Source organism: Phalacrocorax aristotelis, chromosome 11, assembly GCF_949628215.1.
Source record: "Phalacrocorax aristotelis chromosome 11, bGulAri2.1, whole genome shotgun sequence".
Classification (NCBI taxonomy): Eukaryota; Metazoa; Chordata; class Aves; order Suliformes; family Phalacrocoracidae; genus Phalacrocorax; species Phalacrocorax aristotelis.
The window spans coordinates 17,225,035-17,246,763 of NC_134286.1; the positions used below are offsets into that span (position 1 = coordinate 17,225,035).

At 46.6% G+C, this 21,729-nt stretch overlaps 2 protein-coding genes across 3 annotated transcripts in view; one reads left to right on the forward strand and one right to left on the reverse strand.

The window, feature by feature from the left end:
• Positions 1-314: 314 nt before the first annotated feature.
• Positions 315-5,503, reverse strand: NKAP (NFKB activating protein). Its single transcript, XM_075107138.1, has 9 exons — positions 5,259-5,503; positions 4,908-4,988; positions 4,444-4,517; positions 4,102-4,221; positions 3,605-3,650; positions 3,072-3,187; positions 2,863-2,938; positions 2,264-2,413; positions 315-1,614 (listed from the first exon to the last, which is right to left on the reverse strand). Exons 1-9 carry the CDS (start codon positions 5,501-5,503, stop codon positions 1,440-1,442), a joined length of 1,083 nt encoding a protein of 360 aa, XP_074963239.1. The 3' UTR covers positions 315-1,439.
• ZBTB33 (zinc finger and BTB domain containing 33) overlaps positions 5,502-21,729 on the forward strand; it is a 28,598-nt gene continuing 12,370 nt past the window's right edge. For both annotated transcript variants that reach the window (XR_012662752.1, XM_075107133.1), the window contains exon 1: positions 5,502-5,760. Coding sequence is in view for 1 of the 2 variants with exons in the window: in XM_075107133.1 (XP_074963234.1) it covers positions 5,502-5,760 (259 nt within the window). In the remaining variant the exon portion in view is untranslated. The remainder of the gene's footprint in view (positions 5,761-21,729) is intronic.

Consider the following 21,729-nt stretch of genomic DNA (forward strand, 5'->3'; position numbering starts at 1 on the left):
ACAGACTCACTTTCCAATGAATGGCTCCAATTCACCATCACCAATGCTCTGTTGATATTTTGTGGAGAATCAAATAAACACAATGAAGAACGAATGAAGCTTCCTCATTAGAACTTCTACTTTGTGGATACATAAAAAGCATTAAATCTGTGCCAAATCAACTACGGCTGACCTGGCAGCTGGCTTCACATGAGGGTGCCTTGCAGGTGTGGGCGGGTACAGCAGGACAGAACCAGGTTCCAGAGTGTGAACAGGAAGAGGCAGCTGGGCTGGACTTGCTGTTTGCGAACACCAGGTCTGCAGAACTCCAGGGCAAATGTTATAGGACTTTTATTTTCTTCATACAAACATACAAGACCTCTCTACTGCCAACACGACACCACATTGGTTTAGGGGAACAAAAAAAAAACCTCTAGAAAACACTTTGTTTTTAAAAGCATTTGAGAAGGTGGTGGCTAAAGGGGGCATGTTTGGAAACATGCAGTTGAATCAAAGATAACCATCACAGAAGCACTACCTGGAGGAGGCCTCTGAGCACAGAGTTTGAAGAGAGCCACGTAATACCTCTGAAACAGACCAAATTAAAATACCACAGGAGTTAAAATAAGGTTTTAATCTAGAACACTTCCATAGACAAAAAAATTTTCAAATAAATTGAAAGATACATCCTTGTTACCACCTATGTACATCCAGGGGTTCCAATCACTGCACCCCACTGCTCTGATACCTATGTATAACATAGGAGAAAAAGAAGCAAGCAACTTTGTTCTTCACCATGGGCTTTGGTGGACTGAAGATCAGATCCTCCAATTACTGCTACTTTATATCCCGGTTGTGACCTGCTTGCTTTGAAGTAACTAACGCCCATCTGTATTAAATTACAAGCTCATTTCTATTTACAAGTCTAGTTTGAACCACAAACCAAATGCAACTGTTTTGAGAAAAAAATAAAATCTAGGAGACTTTTGAAAAAATACTTCAGTGGACAGTCTTAGATCTTAAACAGGAAGTTAGGAGTTCCTTTATTTTTGCGACTGTTACTAGTAGCTTGCTTCTGATGGTCAGTCTACTCTCATTGATCAAAATAAATGGAAAAAAATCACACTTATCAGCATCAGGCAAAGCCCTCCCATAGAATTGTCCTGCTTGTCTGATTCAAAGCGAGCACAGAACATTGCCACCTCCAATCTTCCCTGCCTGTTCCGGCCTTCCCTGCCTCATAGCTTTTCACTTCACTGGGACTCCTTGTAGACAGTGAACAAATCATCGAAGAAAATCTGACAAAAGTCACTCTGTTTCCTTGATCCAAGTAACCCACTCCTGAGGCTTGGCCCTGTTGAGTGAAAGGCACTGCAGCATTCGCAGCCTTTTTCAAATCACGACTGGAACCGGTTAGCTGCTGCTTGGTAAAATCTACACTGTACAGTTCAAATAAGGAGTTATTTTTCTTCTTTGCCCTTAGTCTTTCTGTAGACCATCTCTCGAAAGCTTGCAAGGATCTTATTCTCTCGTTTCCTCCTCTCTTCCTGGTTGAAGGATGCCAGAGCTCTCTTTTCATCTGCGCTGTAGATCTGGTTCTCCTTACGCAGACGCACAGCTTCCATTCGGCGATGTCTGCAGAGAAGAACATCGTGTACATCAGCACGGGCAGAGGCACGTAATGACCCATCACAGCTTCCATCCATTAACTGACCTCAACGTCTTGAGGGGCTTATAAATAAAGATACCTATATGCTAGAGAATCCAAACTGCACACAAACCTTCCCAGGAAGGAGCATGGCAGCGATAGAAACTGACTTCTGGGGGTGTCTGCTCCCAGGCAGCCAGCTGGAAGCTCTGCCTACCCCCAGGTTGTCAGCTGCTGGCTCACCAAGATTTAAGTGAAATGCCTATTGGACTCATAGAGGAAAAAAAAATGCAGCCAAGCTCTCACACTTCATCTCCTACTGAAGAGCCGGCACATCACCACTGCTGTCCAAGCACACCAGTTTTGAGCTGCCTGACACAAGCATCTCCTCATTAGAAATACAAGATAATTCAAAGCATAATACCTGGAAGGAACTTTTGCTCCTGAGGAGAAAGTGTCCTTAAAAAGCTCACCATCTCTCTATGGCAATAGGGAGGTTAGCATAGATTATTGCAAGCACAGAGCACCTTCTCTTCCATGCTTTCAACTAGAGCTCAGAAGCTGTCTTCCAATTGGCCGACAGAGGAAGCAGCTCTTGAAAATTTCACTGAACCATTACCATCATCAAAACCATACCTGCTGCCACTCATGACATAACCGGAGCTCTCAAACGACGCAATCTCTTCACTGGTCAAGCCGATTTCACCTCTCCGGGGTATACGTTTTCCTGCTTTTACATACTCTGCCATTGCTGCACCTTCACCAGGCAAGAGGGCATGTCCGTAGCTTAAAAAGAAAAGCAGTGATTTCAATCAGCTCCCTGTTCACGGCTTGCTACAGCTGCATATTTAAGCACTTTCTTGTTCTTTCCCACATATTGGCCTGTTTCTTCCTTCTGGCTAAAACTAGCAACAACGTCTTAAATTGCCAGTTGAACCCATTCTGATTACACGGTAATGAAGGCACTATAAAGTCACAATACTGCACGGCATTAGAATGAAGGTGTCTAACAAATGATTTTTCTAGGAATCAAGGCTAAAGAGCATAAACCAGACTCTTCTACCTCAATTCAGGCCAGGGTGAAGGCTAGCACCAATACAACTTCTGTCTGTGAGCTTCTGGCACTGCATATCTCTCCAATGCATGCCATATTGTTCTAACAGCCCTTCTGAACAGTAACCTTCAGGCTTAATTTACCTGATTTGCTCAAAGTACTGTTAGAGCTGGCTACTCACTTCAAAGGCCTATCATCCTGAGATGCATGAGTTTTGGGAGCTTCTGGTCCAATCAAGCTATCAGCTTCTGTATTTTCTGCAACAATCAAATAATGAGGAAAATTAATATTGTGTTCGTTGTTCTTTGTTATCAGAGCAACACCTAACAAGGAATTCATGAAAACGACACCAAGAAGTTTCGATCTAAGTTTAAAGTCAGGGGCACCTACTTGATCTCTCAATCCAGAGATCTTCCCCTTGCAATGTTTCATCATCAGAATCTTCACTACTTGAATCACTGGATTCCTTCCTGCTCTTCTTATTTTTCTTTTTCTTATACTTCTTCCTGCAATAAAGTGACAGACAGACATGCCATTTACCAAAATTTAAGACGAAAGAAAGTGCTTGGAATCATACTCAACTCCCTAGTTTCTCAAGGCAACTTCCACCTCTGGGAAGGCTGGCTGGCTGTGTATAGATTGCTGTTCTTTCATAGAAAAATGCCTTACAGCAAAACAAAGACAATACATACGCTGTTATGCCTTTCACATAGCACTAGAAAGTGGCTCCCTACGTTTGCAGCCAGTCCTCTATGCTGCATGGTTCTGTAGATTTAAAGAAAATCCACCAAATTCAGATTATTTGACAGCATTTATAGCCCTAATTGCAAGAGTGCTCAGCCTTCCTCACTACCTGCTAGGAAACTGCTGCTGCCCTCTAGTCAAAAGCAGGTAGAACTACAGACAACAACCTGGAAACCTACTTTCTGTTCTTCTTTTTCTTCTTCTTGCTTTTCTTTTTATCTTCATCTGAAAAAAACAAAAGTATAGCTATTATGAAAAAAGAGGTGATTAGCTATAACTAAGCAGTTTACTGCACTGTGAGTAGCTAACTACCTCCACCAGAATGCCTTAGTTCACAGCTTCTCAGACATGATTTGTTTAGGTGCCAAAACTGAGAAAGTGTTAGTAGAAAGCTAGCTGCAGTATTGTTCTCTATGAGAACATATCGAATATGTCTCCGGCATGAGACGCCCAATGGATGCTAAAATCAGGAATTCTATTTCCTGAGGCCAGACCGCAAGCACTCAAGGACAAGGCACTGCATGATGGTGAAAGAAAAGAGTACTGGATCGATGCTGCAGCTCCATAACTTCTAAACACTAAAAGCGTGCAACAAAACCCAGAAGCGTGGCTTTGTGTGCAGAGGAGCAGAAGAGCTCTCTCACCATGCACATTAGCCAAAACCCTCTTCTCTTACCACTGGAATTCTGCTCAGACTCCGACTCACTGTCGCTGTCCTCAGAATGTTTCCTGCGTTTTCTTTTGGATGCCTTGCGCTTTTTCTTCTTCTTTTTCTTCTTCTTTTTCTTTTTCTCCTCTAGAATGTTTTTAAAAGATGACATTAGAGAACAGACAAAGATCATCTAGCTCCATATGCATTTCCTGATCTTCTCAAAGCAACGCTTTCCTTTGAACTGGAGCCCACCACGCTTGCTTCCACCTGTCGAAGTCAGTGAACCTCTTGCAAGCAGCAACAGTGGATCCTAGACTTTGGTAGCTCCCCATTTTAGAAACAAGCTGTGTAAACACAACAAAATACCTTCTGAGCTGGAATCTGAAGAACTACTCTTAGATTTTGCCTCTTCGTCTTCTACCGGTGTATGTTCATCGGAACTGAATAAAAACAAAAGTTTGCTATTTAAAAACCTATTTTGTAGTGTTCAAGACCAAAGGTACCCATGTGACCAAACACATGCCTGCAGATTTTGAGTCAATACTTGCAATAAACTATTAAACAGCTAATATGCAGCATGGGAACAGCTTTCAGAACCACAACATGGAGGTCACCTGATCTATGACAAATTGTATCTTGTGTAATTGATGTGTTGGGATTATTTGGCGACAAAGGTAAAGTAATAATCTCGTTGCATTGCTTCAGAAGTGACCTGACACAACGTGAAGTGTGGCAATGGGACCAGCATGGGGATAAGACATTTCTGTAAGTTAAACTAACGCATAATCTCTATCATAAAAAATTGGAAGGGAAGGAGGAATGCGCCTTACTCGGGGTCAGGAACCTTCGGGGACAGTCCCCAGACTTCAGGTGCCCCCAGTTCTCCAATTCTCTCTCGCTCGTTCAGTCTCCTGTAAGGAAAACAGCTTTGCTGAAGCCTGCCGCGCTACGCCCGGCACGCAAACACTATAAGCCCGCGATCCGTTACCCCTTCTGACGGCCTAAGGCAGCTACCACACGGAGGAGTGGCAGCCAGCGGCCCGCGAGGCGGCGGCAGGCCTCCCCGGGCTGCGGCGGTACCGGTTGCTGCACCCCCCGCCCGGGACCGGCCCGCCGGGGCTCGAAGCGCCGTGAGGGGCCGTGCGGCCCGGCAGCCCTGCCCTCCCCGCGCTGGGGCTCGCCTCTGCCGCAGGATCTCCTCCTTCTCCTTCTCGTAGTACTCGGGCCAGGCCTTGCCGTGGTGGTGGTGGTGGTGGTGCGCGGCGGAGCGCGGCCCGCTGGGGGTACGCTCCCGGGAGCGGGACCAGCTGCGGCTCCGCCGGTGGCTCGGCCGCTTCAGACCGTTGCGTTCCCGGGAGCGGGAGCGGCGGCCGCGGCGGTCGGGGCTGGCGGCCGGCGGGCTGCGGGACCGCGACGCCGGCGCCATGGCGGCCGCTGCCGATCAGTCACTTCCGGGCGGGGCCGCGCCGGTTTCCGGCTCCCTCCCGTCGCAGCGGGGGCGGAAGCGGGACGGGACGGGACGGGACGGGACGGGACGGCCGGAGGGCCCCGCCCGCGGGGCGCACCGCCCTCACCCGCCCGTGCGGCAACGCGGCGCCGCGGAGGCGGCGGCGGCTCCCTTTGTGCTGCCGGCCCCGCCGCGCTCCCCCGGCGGCATGGACGTGCGGGCAGCGGCCCTGGCAGGTAAGGCGGTGCGGGCCGCGGGCGGCGGAGGGGGGACCGCGCCCCGGGGGGCGGCGGGTGGTGGCGGCGGCGCACGCCTGTCCCCGCCCCGCGGGCACCGGCGGGGGCGGCGGGCGGGAGCTGTCCAGGGAGGCCCGGGAGCAGCACCGCCCGGCGGACAGCTCACCCCACCGCCGCGGGGGAGGCCCCAGTACCGACCCTCCGCCGGGCCTCGCGGGGCTGTGGCCGCCGGGAAGCCCCCTTGCCGGGGAACCGGGACCCAGCGCCGCCCGGCACCCTTTTCGTTTTATTTTTTTTTTAATTTTTGAAAATGAAAAAGTCAGGGCACCTCTCAGGCCGGCCTGTAGCCGGGTCCGGCCGCCAGTCTCGGTGGTGGCACGCAGGGAGCGGCCGGAACGGCGGCGGTCTGGGGAGAAAATCATACACCGGTTCTGTATCAGGGCGAGACGCTCGCTGTCCTTCCGAGAGCGCCCTTCCCTTTCGGGGTGCCCGGCTCGAGCACCCGGCCACGGCGCCTTCTTAAAACCCGCAGGAGACCCCGCCATGCCCGGGCAGGTGCGGAGCGACGTGCCGCGAGTCGGCCTACGCCGGGCGCTCCGGAGGCTGCTCCCGCCCGGAAGGCCCGTCCTGCTTTACGCTCTCTAGAAAAGATCTCCGAGCGTGTGAGCCTCTTTTCCACAGATGAAACACTATTTCAGTCCCCAAACCTATCATAAAAATTATCTAAGAAGGAAGAAGCCTATTTAAATCATGTATTATCTTCGGTGTGTGGAACCCCGTGTGGAATGGGGATGGAAAACATGTTACCGGAGGTTTGCGTGTATGAGTGGTGTTACCGTATCCTGTGTTTGTCCGGGGACAGCCTGGTATCTCCCTGCTGCGGGGCTTTGTGAATATTTGGAATATCAGGGACTGCTGCTTGCCTAATTAAACTAGATGAGGCTATCTTTTAAAAGGCTGTTGTTTTGATGGGTGGTAGGATCATTTGAATGAGACAGCTGGAAGTCTGCAGCGGCTGTATTTTTGCCAGCTGAATCTGTACTCATGAATTAAGGCTCAGTGACTTTGTCTCTCTGAGCTTCCAACATCATGAAGAACCCAAAACCTAGGGTGATCCTGCAACTTACCAGCCCCTCTCCCCCCGCTCTCCACACAGGCTGCCTGAGTTCATTTACTCCTGTGGGCTGTGAAGCCAGATGTCCCCAGGAAGAACTCCAGGCCACTATGTCCTCCCAGTGCTGGTTACATGAGGTCATGTCACTGTCCCCTGAGAGAGATGGAAGCTAATGGGCCAGACATATAACGAAGGGACCCGTCCATCTGGCAAGTAAATGTACCCCTGAGGCCTTCATGAGGGCACGTGGCCCTCCCTAGCTTATCCCCTGGGATCTCCCACATCCAGGGCTCAGGGCTAGTCCTGGAAAGGGGTGGAAGCCCGTGAAAGGTGGCTGGCGGCAGCATGCTGTGCGCTGGAGCCTGAGTTTAGTGTGTACTGACATGGGCTGGCTGAGAGGCACACAGCCAGGGGTTTTAGAGGCACTGAGTGCTCGGCACAGCTGGCTACCAGCCTTCGGTTGCGCTGAGGCAGCTCTCACGATAGGGCTACTCACATCTGCGTGCAAGTGTCTGTCTTGGCAAAATGGTGACTAAAACATCTACCTCTCAGGAGCACTCTGCACCTCTGTTACTTAATATTGTTAAGGCCTTTGAAGTATTTTTATACACAGGTTATAAAATGCATGTGTATAAAGTACGTAACAGCATCTACAACAACTACTAATGTCAATAAAAAGTATCACTGGACTTTAAATTCAGTTACGTGAGGCTTTATATAATGGGATTGACAGGAGAAATACTCTCAGGAAATTCTCTGAAGCATGAATGGTGGAAATTAGTATTTTAGAGTCCTTCAGAAGCAGTGGGTCATGGATAGAGTGAGAGTTCCCCTCACTCGAAAGAGAGAAGCAACAATATACTTTCTTGATACAAAACAGTGAGTTAACCAAGTTGAATGGTAAATGCAACAGTGGTTTAACAAGATTTGATGACCAGGTACATGCGATTGTTTACTACATAGAGGACAGGGTGAGACACAGCTTTCAATGAGACCCTTCCGTTGAGTGAGGAGGTTCAGAGAGGACCCCCTTGTGTTCCAAACTCCTTCCCTTAGAGGAGTCTAGGTGTGGCTGGATCCAAACTTAGCCCCGGACTTGGTCAACAGTTTACATCTCAAGGATTATATATGTGCTATCAATCCTTTACATCACTTAGCTAAGATTTCAAAGTTGAGCGCGCTGTTAGTCACTTACTGAGGATCTGTTGGGGCAAGGAATCTCTCAACCTCGAGGAGTGGCTTTGTGAGGCGTCCCTACTCAAGGGGAGATTGTAGCATGCAGCCTACCGCTGTGCAGGAGAGCTCAACGGGCCTGGGCTGTCCACCATTTATGGAGTAAGACAATTGACTTATAGTCATATTTGCATGCCAGCACGAGATTTGGATAACTGCTCTGGATGCCCCTTGGCTACCGTGTTTCCATCCATCCCCAAAGTCCAGCACATGGTGGATACAGCCATCATGACTCCCACTGGGGGTTATGGCTTATGTGGGGCAGTGGGGAACACAGTGCCACACGCTGCCCTGTGACTATAGTTGATTCATCTTACCTTCACAGAGTGGTGGTGTGGTCACCTCTTGCCTCTGTGCCATAAATAGTATATGGATAGTTTGTGTGCTTATAGATCCACAGTAAGTAGAGAGTGAAGCACTGCTATTTGTTATGTGTTAATTTGCATGTTTTGGGTGGTCAAAGTTTGGTTATTTGTTTTATCATGTACCAAACCTTTATATACAATTATAAGCAGTAGCGATATTAAACTTAGAGTTATTGAGTTCACAGCTGGGTGAAGCATAAGATTAAACACTCCCGTTGCTGTTGGTGACCATCCAAAAAGAGTTTCCCAGCAGTGGTGTTCTTCATCCTTCTTCACTTTTTCCAAGACATGGTGTATCTTTTCTGTATCGTGATGAATGGTGATCAGAGTTTTGTGTCCATTGTTTCGGACGCGTTGCTAGCAGTTGATGTAGGTCATCATGTTGTAGTAGTTTCTTCATCAATGTAAGATTAATTCTGATGGGGCAAGGCAATAAATCTTGACTCAATGTATAATTAGATTGTAACAACTGGTTAGATGTAACCGGGGCTGAATAATTAAAATTGCATCCCACAAGTTTAGTAAATTTACAAACACAAGTATTTGAGTGATTGCTTTTACCTACAGTAGTGTTATCTATGAATATAAAATCATAAAGGGTTCTCAAACACATCCTTTTCCAATGTATTCAAGTATCGTTTCAAGGGCTTCGTCGGGATGTATTCCAAAATGACAAACATTTTGTTCAGTGTCAAGAGAAATGTCTTGGGCTTTGATGGTGTTGCTCTCACAACTAAATCCTTGTTGTACAATGCATGCATTAATATCAATGGTTTGCCATTTGCTTCTATGCCCTAATGGATCAAGTATAGTTCCATTGTGATTTAATCCTAATGCAATGATTGGGGATATGGCACATACCGAAGCATTGTGTATTGTTAAGACAAAAGCTGTGGCCTTGTTGTTGTTGGGGTCATAAGTGAAATGACTAAATACCACCAGGACTGTAATTCTTTTCAAATTTAGTTGCATTATCCCAAATTACCTTATGAATTTCAGTGGGAAAGGTGCCCTCGTCACCTTCTCTTATAATTGCTGCTACCACAGATTGCATTCACAGTTGAGCCTGGGAACAAGTAAGAGCTAGAAAAACATTATTTGGGGCTGCACCAAGTGCATCCTCAGTCAGCTGGTGATCCCTTTCATTATTTCTTTCCCACTGAGGTTATATATCAGGTAGGAGCCATTGGTTAGTTCCCAGTGCTGAAAGAGAAGACGGCAGTGGGTGTAAGCAGCATTGTTAGGGTTTGAGGTAGTAACAGGAACACAGCATTTGTCTGTCATCCTGCAGGGTGCTGTAAGAGAAAACAGAGACTCGTTTTGGTGGGGAAGCCCGAACAGGTTACCTTGTTAAAAAGAAGGAAAAGTCCATCGTGCACTAATTCTGTGGTTTTTTGCACCACTGCTATTGGTAGCTTCCCAGGCAAGCAGGCCGGGAGGTTTAATTAAGGTCATAGGCACAGTACCGATGGATGGCAAATTGACCATCACAGGCTGTTCTGGCTGTAATGTCCTTGGATATTCTCTGTTCCTAGTAGGTGGAGCTACTAAGCTCAGTTTTTACAACAAATGCTCAGCTTACAGGGCTTCCAATAGGCCCATACTGATTATTTAAACTGATGGAGTACTTTGGGAATTCACATATCCCATTGAGCCTCATGTAGTTTGAAATTCTTTTTCAATAAGCCATTAGCTTTTTCTAGCATCCCATTTGATTGAGGGAAGTAGAGGGTGTGGAATACCCATTTAATTCCCTCTTCTTGTGCCCAATCTTGCATGTCCTTACACAAAAAGTGTAAGCTATTATCACTTTGGATAACATCAGGAGTAGGTAGATTTGAGAACCAAAACAATAGCCCTCGCACTGTATTTCGCCCAGTGGCTTTCTGACACTTAGTCGCCACAAGCAAACCAGAGACTACTTCTGGTTTGCTGTGAGGATGTATCAATATCCTACTGAGGATTTGAATGGTCCGATATAATCAATTTGCCATGTAGACCATAAAGTTTTTGCTTCATTGATATGTAGGGGTTGTGCTTTAGCAGGACGATCTGCTTGTAATTTCGATCTACACTGGAGACATTTTGAAAAAGAGTTTTGCAAGCTTTTCTGTTTTTAGGCCAGTCTTTACTCTGTGCAGCAAAGTAAAGTGCTTCTTTACCTGTGTGGCCTAGGTTTTGATGTAACCATTCTCCCAGTCGATACCACTCAGAATTTAAGGTGGTTTTCCTAATTTTAGTTAGCTCATCTAACTTCTGATACCGCTTCGTGGCTGTTTGATTATCCTTAGCATGAGCTTTTACCATCCCATCTTGAAAGGTGTTTTCTGGGCTATATCTGGTAATAATTGCCAATCTTTGTTTCTCCAAATTGGGGATCTATTTACTTCCCAATTCAAGGTTTCCCACTGACAGAGCCACTGTGCGGCACCGGCCCACACAGCATAAGAGTCTACATATATAATTTTTGCTCCATTCCGTGCTGCCAGAACTGCTCTTATTTCTGCTACTTGTGCACTGCCTTCACCTTCCTCTATTACTTATTTGCTGGTGTTTAATGCAACAGCCTCATATTGCCATTTACCTTTTACCCTTTTTGCTGAAGCATCCATAAACCCAATGTTTTCTGTTGGGGTACCCTCAGTGAGGGGTGATGCATCCAGAATGGGTGAAGGTTTAAAAGGTTTTTGTACTGCTAGAGGGTGTCTGTTTATGGGCATCTGTGATTTGGAAACCTTAGTGTGTTCTTTAGTTAATTGTATATTTTCTGCAATTCCTGTTAGGTAGACATACCATTTTCTGATAGTGGGTTTTTGTGCAACTCCTTCTAAGGGAGCAGTCCCCTTTAGGATTGCGTCTAGTAAATTAAATGGTCCTCTAGTTTGCACAGGTTGTCCCTGATGTATTTTCTCAACTTGTTTAACTGCTCAGACTAAAGATAAAAGTCTCTTTTCCCATTCAGAGTATCTTTGTTCTGTTTCTTTAAATGTGGTAGAGCCAAACAATAAAGGTCTTTTTGGTCCAGTGGGGCCAGTTTAGAACAGCTTACAGTAAGTAGTATGTTCGTCAAAATACCGTTTGGGTTTAATACGGGTCGCGAGGGTGTACTGGTCCCAGTGACTGGTAGGTTTTTAATTCTTCAGTTAGAGTTTTGACAGCTTCCTTATGTTCTAATTTCCACTCCCAGGGTTTGCTTTTCTGTGAGTATAATGGACAGAAAATGATAGAAAATCCAGGTACCTGGTTCCCTCCATACCCTAAAGCTCCTGTTAATTGTTGTAAGTCCTTCCTTGACTGCGGCATTTGCAGCTCTTCAGTTTTTCTTAAGGTATCTGGAGGAATCACTGCGCTGCCCACTATCCACCAAGTGCCTAAAAATTTTACTTCTTTACTCGGTCCCTGACATGTTCCAGGTGGAATCACAATTTCTGCTTCATTTAGTGCTTGCCATACTGCTGCGGGCGCTTCTCCCCCCTTCTCAGGGGAAGTTCCTCCTATCAGAATATAATCTATATATTGGTACAGTTTCACTTCTTGGGGGAGTGAGGCCATCTGTAAAAGTCCAGCAAGTGCAGCATGAGCAATTGTGGCTGAATGTTTATACCCCCGTGGGAATCTGTTGCAGGTATATTGTATTGCCTCTCAAGTGAAAGCAAATTTCTCTCTACCCTCCTCCTTCAAGAGAAGCACAAAGAACATGATTTGCAGCTAGTGCTGCCATCCATGGGTGTGTAGTTGTTTGCAAAGTAGTTGTGAAGTTTGCAAGTTTGGGACAGCAGCTGTTAGTGGGATAATTAGGTGTCGATTCAGTGTTAAATGCTACCTCCCCTCTGGTTTCCGAACTGGCCACACAGGTGGGTTATATGGGGAGTGGCTTCTGGAGATGATGTGTCATTTCTCCAAATCAGCTCTGACTTCAGAAACTCCATTTCCTGCCGCAGCAGAAATCAGGTATGTTAGTGATTTTTGACTTGGGGGGCAGGGGCTGTGCCAACAACATGCACTGCAGCCCCACTATGATGTGAGCCGAAGGCCCATACGCTGCCATTCAGCAGGCACCAGGTTTGTCCATTTAAAACATTGACACCTAAAATATTGTCATGGTCATTTTTAACTGCAAAGCAAGTATTCGACATGCGCTTCTTACCCGGGAGCCATAAATTGACCCTGGCAGTTTGGCATGCAACACTTGCTCATTTCACAGCAGTAATCTTAACTCTTCGCTTTCCGGATTGCATGCCCAGCTTCTCGGCATCTTGGTGTGGTACTATTGAAATTTATGCTCCAGTACCTATTAAAAACTTCACCAACTGCCCGAGGACCAAATGAAATGAAAATGTATGTATGGGCCATCATCACTTACCCACTGGTAAGCCTCCACTTTCTGGACAGACAAGCCCAATTGCCTTCTGAACACTACTCATTTTTTGGCTTCATGCCCTGCAATTCCTCCCTGAGGCAGAGGGTCTGCCTCCCTTTTGGGAGGAGTTGAAATAAGCTCCTTTCTTTCACCATTATCTGTTTTCTGGAATGCTTCAGTCAGGCTCAAGGTAATGCCAGTAGGCTGACCTCCTATCCTGGCTCTGGGAACAGGTAGGGCTAATGAATTCCTCCTTTGCAGCCCTTTAATGGCTCCCCAATTATGTCAGTTGTCACGAGCCCCTTCTGAGAAGCTGGGGCTCATTTGCTCCAAGCCTCTGTAAATAATTGGTGATACTACTTGCCATCCTGCCGACTGTGCCAGTTTGTCCGCCAATTTCTTGTGGGTAGAGTGAGAGTGCGCCTCACTCGTAAGAGAGAAGCAACGATATACTTTATTGATGTAAAACAGTGAGTTAACCAAGCTGAATGGTAGATACAACAGTGTGTATGAGAGATTTTAGATGATGGTCTGTCTGGGGCCACTATGGAAAAATTACAAGCTAAACACAGCTTTGAGAACACGACCTTGAGAAAGGGAACTGGGAGGATTGTTGTTGAACAATATGCTGTTGCAATCCGCGAACCACTGTTAGCCGGCAGAGCACGTACTTGGCAGGCCTTGTTGCATGCACTGGCCACGCGTGCAGCAACGCCTAGTCAGTAGTTTTGCACTGATTCTGCTGAGGGTATAAAAAGGGGAGGCTCAAAGGGGAGACAGAGAGAGAGGACACAGAGCGCACTCTATGAACCACAGGGGACACCCTGAAGGTGCTGCGCCAACCTTCCTTCTCCACGATGACCCCGCTAATGGTCACCCTCCTGCTCAGCAGTGTCTCGGGCGTAGTCCAGTTGGTAAGGCTCCCATAAAAGGAAAACAATATGCTAGTAACTGCTTATGCAAGGCTATAACAGAGCAATAAATACTGTTGTGCTTTTAAATATCGTGTGTTGGGTGAATTTTGTGCGTAGGAATCCCACAAACCTGTTACACAGTGGTTTAGCAAGATTCGAAGGCCAGGTACAAGTGATTATTTACTGCATAGAGGACAGAGTCAGACACAGCTATCAGGGAGACCCTCCTCTTTTCCCAAAAGTGGGGTCATTCACCTGGTGTGCAAAACGCCAAAATACACACAGAGCGGAGGTATTTTATTCATTTGTATTTGCGCAAAGATGGGTGCTAGGTGGTAACTCCACAAAGCTAGCACACAGCACCAAGAAACTACAAGGTATTTATCTTGTTATATGGTTAGTAAAAACCCACCTAAATTAGTATTCATTGGTTAATAATTATCATCTCATCTGCTATTGGTTAGCTATATTTTACTTAGCCTCGCTAGCTGTGTAAATTAGCACGCAAGCTCCTTCCAGGAGTGGAGGGGAAAGTCTTCCCAGTCCTGAATTGTGCCAGTGGTCATGATCTCCCCCTGCACCTTCCCCTTTCACGTAGTTACCACGGTTTTGGCTGACTTCACACTTGATCACCCGGCTTTCAGCATCTTCTGAGGCGGGATGTTCCCTTTTATCAGTCTCTCAGTCCTTCTTCAAGGATATAGCCATAAAACAAATGCTTCCTTATCTCTCGGTTCCCTCCTCTGACCGCCAGATTCTGTTTTGTAAAGCTCACATGGCCCATTGTTACTACTTAGTGGAAAATTTCATTTTCTGCAGGATATAATTTTTTCCCCCCTTTGAGACTATGAGACCTTTTTCATGGGTCTCGTAAGTCTCACTCCTTTTCATAAACAATATATAATTTCCCATAACTTGTCTTACTATCATACTCTTAATACATCCAAATAATATAAAAGCAATTACAATCATAATTATGACATTGTAACAAGCTTTGCAACCATACAGTAAGGGAGAATCCATGTTTATATAATATTTTCATAGAATGTCCTGAGTTGGAAGGGACCCTCAAGGATCATCGAGTCCAACTCCTGTTCCTGCACAGGACAGCCCCAAACTCACACCATGTCTCTGAGGGCGTCGTCCAAGTGCTTCTGGAATAGCGTCAGGCTTGGTGCCTTGATGCCTCCCTGGGGAGCCTGTTCCAGGGCTCCACCACCCTCTGGGGGAAGAACCTTTTCCTAATATCCAACCTGCCCCTCCCCTGGCACATCTTCCTGCCATTCCCTCAGGTCCTGTCGTTGGTGACCAGAGATCAGAGATCAGCGCCTGCCCCTCCTCCTCCCCTTGTGAGGAAGCTGCAGAGCACCATGAGGGCTGCCCTCGGCCTCCTCTTCTCCAGGCTGAACAAACCAAGTGACTTTAGCCACTCCTTGTACAGCTTCCCCTCTAAACTCTTCACCAACTTTGTAGCCCTTCTCTGGACACTTTCTAGTAGCTTTATATCCTTAATGTACTGTGGTGCCCAACCCTGCCCACAACACTCGAGGTGAGGCCGCCCCAGCGCGGAGCAGAGCGGGACAATCCCCTCCCTCGCCTGGCTGCGATGCAGGGCTCGATGCACCCCAGGGCACAGTTGGCCCTCTTGGCTGCCAGGGCACACTGCTGGCTCATGCTCAACTTGCCATTGACCAGAACCCCCAGGTTCCTCTCCGCAGAGCTGCTCTCCAGCCTCTCGTTCCCTGGTCCGTGTGTACCTCCATGGTTCCTGTGCCCCAGGTACAAGATCCAGCACTTGCCCTTGTTGAACTTCATAAAGTTGGTGATTGCCCAGCTGTCTAATTTGTCTAGATCTCTCTGCAGGGGCTCTCTGCCCTCGAGAGTGTCAACAGCTCCTCCCAGTTCTGTGTCATCAGCAAACTTAATTAGTATTTCTTCCAGTCCTGCATCCAAGACATTAAAGAGTACTGGCCCTAAGATGGATCCCTGCAGAACCCTGCTAGTGACTATCCCATTTCCACTGAAGCCCTCAGGTCCTGGCTTGACTTTGCCACTTGTTTTATTTTGTCAAATTGATAACCTAGATTTTCAGTAATGTTTGGGATGTGAACACAAGAATCCTTATAATTTAAATTTATATATGCCCAAAACCCATGACCATGTAATAACATCTGAATAACTTTACCTCCTGTTATTGGGAGATCAGGCACTGCTAAATGATCAGATATTAAATTTTCAAAGGTTTGATTTAAATCTAGAACTAAGATTCCCCAGTCTGGGGGTTTTGAAGTGGATTTTGGTAGTGGAAGACATGCAGTCAAACAGCTGCTATTGTCGATTCTCCCAAATGACTGGATAAATTGTAAGATTAAATTTCCTTTACAGACAATAAATACTCAATATATGACTATCATCTTGGCATAGTTAGATTAGCAATGCTTTCCAAGGGGGTTCCATAACTATCCTTGTGGGGAAAATATGCACTTAATCTCTGCGTACGCAAGTCCTGTTTCCCAAGGACAGTTCATTGAGGATCTTCCTGGCAAAGTTTACAAACTTGCCTCTTAGAGGTCTGATTCATCCTTTCTACTTTCCCACTAGATTGAGGCCTCCAGGGTGTGTGTAGATACCACTTCATCTGTGAAAACTTGGAAATTCCCTGCACTACTTCTTCAATAAAATGAGGCCCATTGTCAGAGAAGACACCTTCTGAGATACCAAATCTAGGTATAATTTCTTTCACTAAGATCCTAATTACTTCTCCAGCTTTGTTGGTATGACAAGGGAAAGCCTCTAGCCAGCCAGAGAAGGTACCTACTAATACCAATAAATATTTATACTGGTTACATCTAGGTAATTCTGAAAAGTCTATCTGCCAGTATTCCCCAGGAGTCATTCCTTGTTTTACAAGTCCTCCCATAATCTTCTTCCTGATTTTTGGGTTATTAGCACAACAGACAGTACATTTTTTCACTACATTATCCACATCTTGGGATATATTGTGCATTTTGGGCCTAAAACTGCTTCTCTTAGCGGTTAATACCAGTGCATCTGCTCCTGTATGTGTTTCTTGGTGCACCCTTCTAAGTAAAATTTCCATCATTTTTCCAATAATTATTTCAGTGGCGTCACCCACCAACCTAGATCCTTGTTGGAGCACTCTAATTGTTCTACTAACTGGTTTTCTTTCTCAGCATATTTGGTGGTGATAGTTCTAAACAAGATCCTGGAATTAAGGCTCCTTCCAATTTGGCTCCTTCAGGGCTTACCTCTTTAGATAACTGATCTGCTCTTTGATTACCTTTCACAACTTTGCTATTTCCCATTTGGTGAGCTTTACAACGTATTATTGCAACCTCCTTTGGTTGAAGAACTGCTTGCAGAAGTTTCATAATTTCTGTTCCATATTTGATTGGAGCCCCTTGTAGGTTTAATAGTCCTCTTTCTTTCGAAATTGCCCCATGTGCATGTACCACTCCGAACACATATTTGGAATCAGCATATATATTAACTCTTTTTCCATGACTCAGTTCTAAGGCTCGAGTCAGTGCTATCATCTTCACCTTTTGAGCGAATGTGTTACCAGGCAGTGCTCTGGTTTCTAATGTTTGGGCGTTTGTTACCATTGCATATCCGGCTCTTCGTTCTCCTTTTGACAGGTAGCTGCTACCATTGGTGAAGAGCTCCACTTCCACTTCAGGCTAAGGCTCATCCTGTGAATCTGGGCCGCTGGAATACACTTGTTCAGTGCTGGTTAGGCAATCATGCTGTAATTTATCAGACTCAGAGACTGGGAGTAAGGTGGCAGGATAAAGTCATCTACGTGCTGTAACAGTGTTGCGGCACTATATTCGTTGCGCCAGTGCTCTAATCCCCTCACCAATGCATTACCAAACAACGTGGGGCTATTTTTGAAGACCGGGGGAAGGACAGTCCACAAGAGCTGCACACTCCATCCTGTAGTTTGGTTTTCCCATTCAAAGGCAAAAATAGTCTGACTCTGTTCATCCACAGATATACAAAATAAAGTATCTTTCAAGTCCAGCACTGTAAAATAAATGTTACTGTCAGGAATTGAGGCGAGCAGGGTATATGGCTTTGGGACCACAGAGTGTAGGTCTATAGTTCTTATGTTAATTGCTCGTAAATCTTGTACTGACCTATATTCTTGAGAGTGAGGCTTCTTTACAGGCAAAATAGGAGTATTATATTATGACTGACATTCCCTTAACTGTCTATGCTCTAAAAAATTTATCACCAGTTCTAATCCCTTCTGGTCTTCCAATTTAATAGGGTGTTGTTTCTTTCTTAACGGCTGGGCTCCCAGTTTTAGTTCAGTCTTTATCGGAATTACATTCTTGGCTCATCCTGGCGTTCCTGGGGGAATATGTAACTGGGCAGAATCTTCAGAGAAGGTTAACTGTGCATTTAATTTACAGAGTAAGCCCCATCCAAGTAGTGGTAAAGAACATTCTTTAGTATCCCCAATCATGAGCTCCATTAGCTGTGTGTCCTGCTGACTACACCAAATTGTTGGGAATATGATTTGTTACACAGCTTTAGTTAGCAATCTAAGATTTATTAATATTTTTCAGATAGATCACAGTATTAGGTTGTATAATTCTTAACAGCATCAGCCAATTTAAAACACCAATTTGATGGAATTTTTTACAGTCAACATAGCGACTTAGTTAAAGACTGAATGGCAAGGTTCACTCTATTACTTACATAAAAGAAGTGCACAAAGGAAAGTTGAGGTATACTTAAGTTAGAATGATTCACACAGAATCACAGGTTGGAAGGGACCTCAGGGATCATCTAGTCCAACCTTTCATGAAAGAGCACAGTCTAGACAAGATGGCCCAGCACCCTGTCCAGACGACTCTTAAAGGTGTCCAATGTGGCCGAGACAACCACTTCCCTGGGGAGATTATTCCAATGGTGACTGTCCTCACTGTGAAAAATTTCCCTCTGGTGTCCCACCGGAATCTCCCCAAGAGCAACTTGTGTCCATTCCCCCTTGTCCTCTCCATGTGACTCCTTGTAAAAAGGGAACCTCCATCTTCTTTGTAGCTACCCCTCAAGTACTGGTACCTGGTGAAGAGATCCCCTCTAAGCCTCCTTTCTCAAGGCTGAACAAACCCAGCTCTCCCAGCCTAGCCTCGTATGGCAGCTTCCCAATCCTCTGATCATCTTGGTGGCCCTTCTCTGGACACCTTCCAGCCTGTCCACATCCTTTTTGTACAGCAGGGACCAGAACTGTACACAGTACTCCAGGTGTGGCCTGACAAGCGCTGAGTAGAGCGGGACGACTTCTTTCTCTCTGCTGGCGATGCCCTTTTTGATGCAACCCAGCACCCTGTTGGCCTTCTTGGCCGCAGCAGCACACTGTTCACTCATATTGAGCTTTCTGTCCACCAGGACCCCCAGGTCCCTTTCGACAGAGCTGCTCTCCAGCCAGGTGGATCCCAGTCTGTACTGCACTCCTGGATTGTGTTTTCCCAGGTGCATGACCTTACACTTCTCCTTGTTGAACTTCATAAGGTTCTTGCTGGCCCACTCCTCCAGCCTATCCAGATCTCCCTGCAGAGCAGCTCTCCCTTCTGGAGTGTCTACTTCCCCACTCAACTTGGTGTCATCAGCAAACTTCATCAGGCTACACTTGATGCCATTATCCAGATCACTTATAAAGATATTGAATAACATTGGGCCCGATATTGATCCCTGGGGGACTCCACTTGTGACAGGTTGCCACTTGGAAAAGGAGCTATTTATCACCACCCTTAGTGTGCAGCTCGTCAGCCAGATCCCCACCCACTGCACAGACCACTTGTCTAGGCCATAACACATTAATTTCTCCAGGAGGAGGCTGTGGGGGACCATATCAAAGGCCTTGGAGAAGTTCAGAGGGATTGTGGATGCAGAGGAAGAGGAGGACCCTCCTGTTAAGTCACGAGGTTCAGAATAGACCCCCTTGCTTTCTAAACTTCTTGCAGAGAGAAGTCTAGGTGCAACTAGGTCCAATCCTAGTCTCAGACATGGCCAATGGGTTATGTGAATAGGAATAATATATATATGTTATTGCACATGTGCACACACCCCCCAAGGCTTACCTGTGAATAAAATTTCCCTTTTTGTGAGTTTCATAAATTTCTCACTTTTGTGTGCTGGAACTCATCCGCACATGGCCGACAAACCTCATGAAATCAGGCCTTCGAGTCCTTGCGAAATCATCAACAGATGATCCTTTAATCCTCACAAAGTCTACCCTGAGAGGCATCCCAGCCCACGGGGAGATACAGGGTCACACAGCCTGCTGCAGTCCTGGAGAGCTCAAAGGGTCTCCCTCTTGGATCGCTAGTTATAGGATTGAGGTGATTGGCTTTGGTCAATATTTTTACATTTTGGCCACAATTCTGGTACAAAAGTTGGGGAGCAGATGGCCCAGGTGTGGGCAGAGATTGCCTGACGCCCAAGTCATTATGGCCAAGATAACAGCAAGAAGGAGGAATCCCATGGGCTAGGGCTCTAGAAGGCAGGGGGGTCCAAGAGAGCTGGAGATTATTCAAGGACCACTTCCTCTGAGCTCAAGATTGGTGCATCCCCAGGAGGAAGAATTCAGGCAGAGGAGCCAGGATACCCGCATGGGTGAGCAAAGAGCTTCTGGAGAAACTTACATGGAAGAGGGAGGTTCACAGTATGCGGAAAAAGGGACTCGCCACTTGGAAGGAATACAGGAATGTTGTCAGGGTATGCGGAGATGCAACGAGGAAGGCCAAGGCCCACTTGGAATTAAATCTGGCAACGCATGTCAAAGATAACAAGTAGGGTTTCTTTAAATACATCAGCAGTAAAAGGAAGACTGGGGATACAGTGGGCCCCCTGCTGAACAAGGAAGGGGCCCTGGTGACGCAGGATGCAGAGAAGGCAGAGTTACTGAATGCCTTCTTTGCTTCAGTCTTTACTGCTAAGGCTGGCCCTTAGGCATCCCAGCCCCCAGAAGAGAGAGAAAAAATGTGGAGAAAGGAAGACTTACCATTGGTTGAGGAGGACTGGGTAAGAGATCACCTATGCAAACTGGATCCTCGCAAATCCATGAGCCCCGATGGGATGTCTTTGTGAGTACTTAGGGAGCTGGCAGATGTTCTTGCTGAGCCACACTCCATAATCTTTGAAAGGTCATGGAGGACAGGAGAGGTGCCTGAGGACTGGAGGAAAGCATATGTCACTCCAATCTTCAAAAAAGGCAAGAAGGAGGACCTGGGAAACGATAAGCCAGTCAGCCTCACCTCTGTCCCTGGAAAGGTGATGGAGCAGTTCATCCTGGAGGTCATCTCCAGACATTTAGAGGACAAGAAGGTTATCAAAAAGTCAACATGGATTCACCAAGGGAAGATCAGGCTTGACCAACCTGATAGCCTTCTGTGATGGCATGACTGGCTGGGTCGATGAAGGGAGAGCAGTGGATGTTGTCTATCTTAACTTGATTGAGGCATTTGACACTGTCTCCCATAGCATCCTCATAGGCAAGCTGAGGAAGTGTGGGTTGGATGAGTGGACAGTGTGGTGGATTGATAACTGGCTCAACAACAGAACTCAGAGGGTCATGATCAACAGAGCAGAGTCTGGATGGAGGCCTGTCACCAGTTGTGTTCCCCAGGGGTCTGTGCTGGGCCCAGTCCTGTTCAATATATTCATCAGTGACCTGGACAAAGGGATAGAGTGTAACCTCAGCAAGTTCGCTGATGATACAAAACTCGGAGGAGTGGCTGACACACCAGAAGGCCGTGCTGCCATCCAGCGAGACCTAGACAGGCTGGAGGGCTGGGCCGAGGGGAACCTCATGGAATTCAACAAGAACAAGTGCAAGGTCCTGCCCCTGGGGAGGAACAACCCCATGCACCAGCACAGGCTGGGGGCTGAACTACTGGAAAGCAGCTCTGCTGAGAAGGCCCTGGGAGTGCTGGTGGGAAGCAAGGTGAC

What these genes read in the sequence shown, in the direction of transcription:
- NKAP (XM_075107138.1), bottom strand. Translation starts at nt 5,503, where the DNA reads ATGGCGCCGGCGTCGCGGTCCCGCAGCCCGCCGGCCGCCAGCCCCGAC. An exon ending in GAGGAGATCCTGCGGCAGAG is followed by an intron (nt 4,989 to 5,258) that starts GCGAGCCCCAGC and finishes TTTTCCTTACAG; the next exon opens with GAGACTGAACGAGCGAGAGA. An exon ending in CAGGATGATAGGCCTTTGAA is followed by an intron (nt 2,414 to 2,862) that starts GTGAGTAGCCAG and finishes TTTCTTTTTAAG; the next exon opens with CTACGGACATGCCCTCTTGC.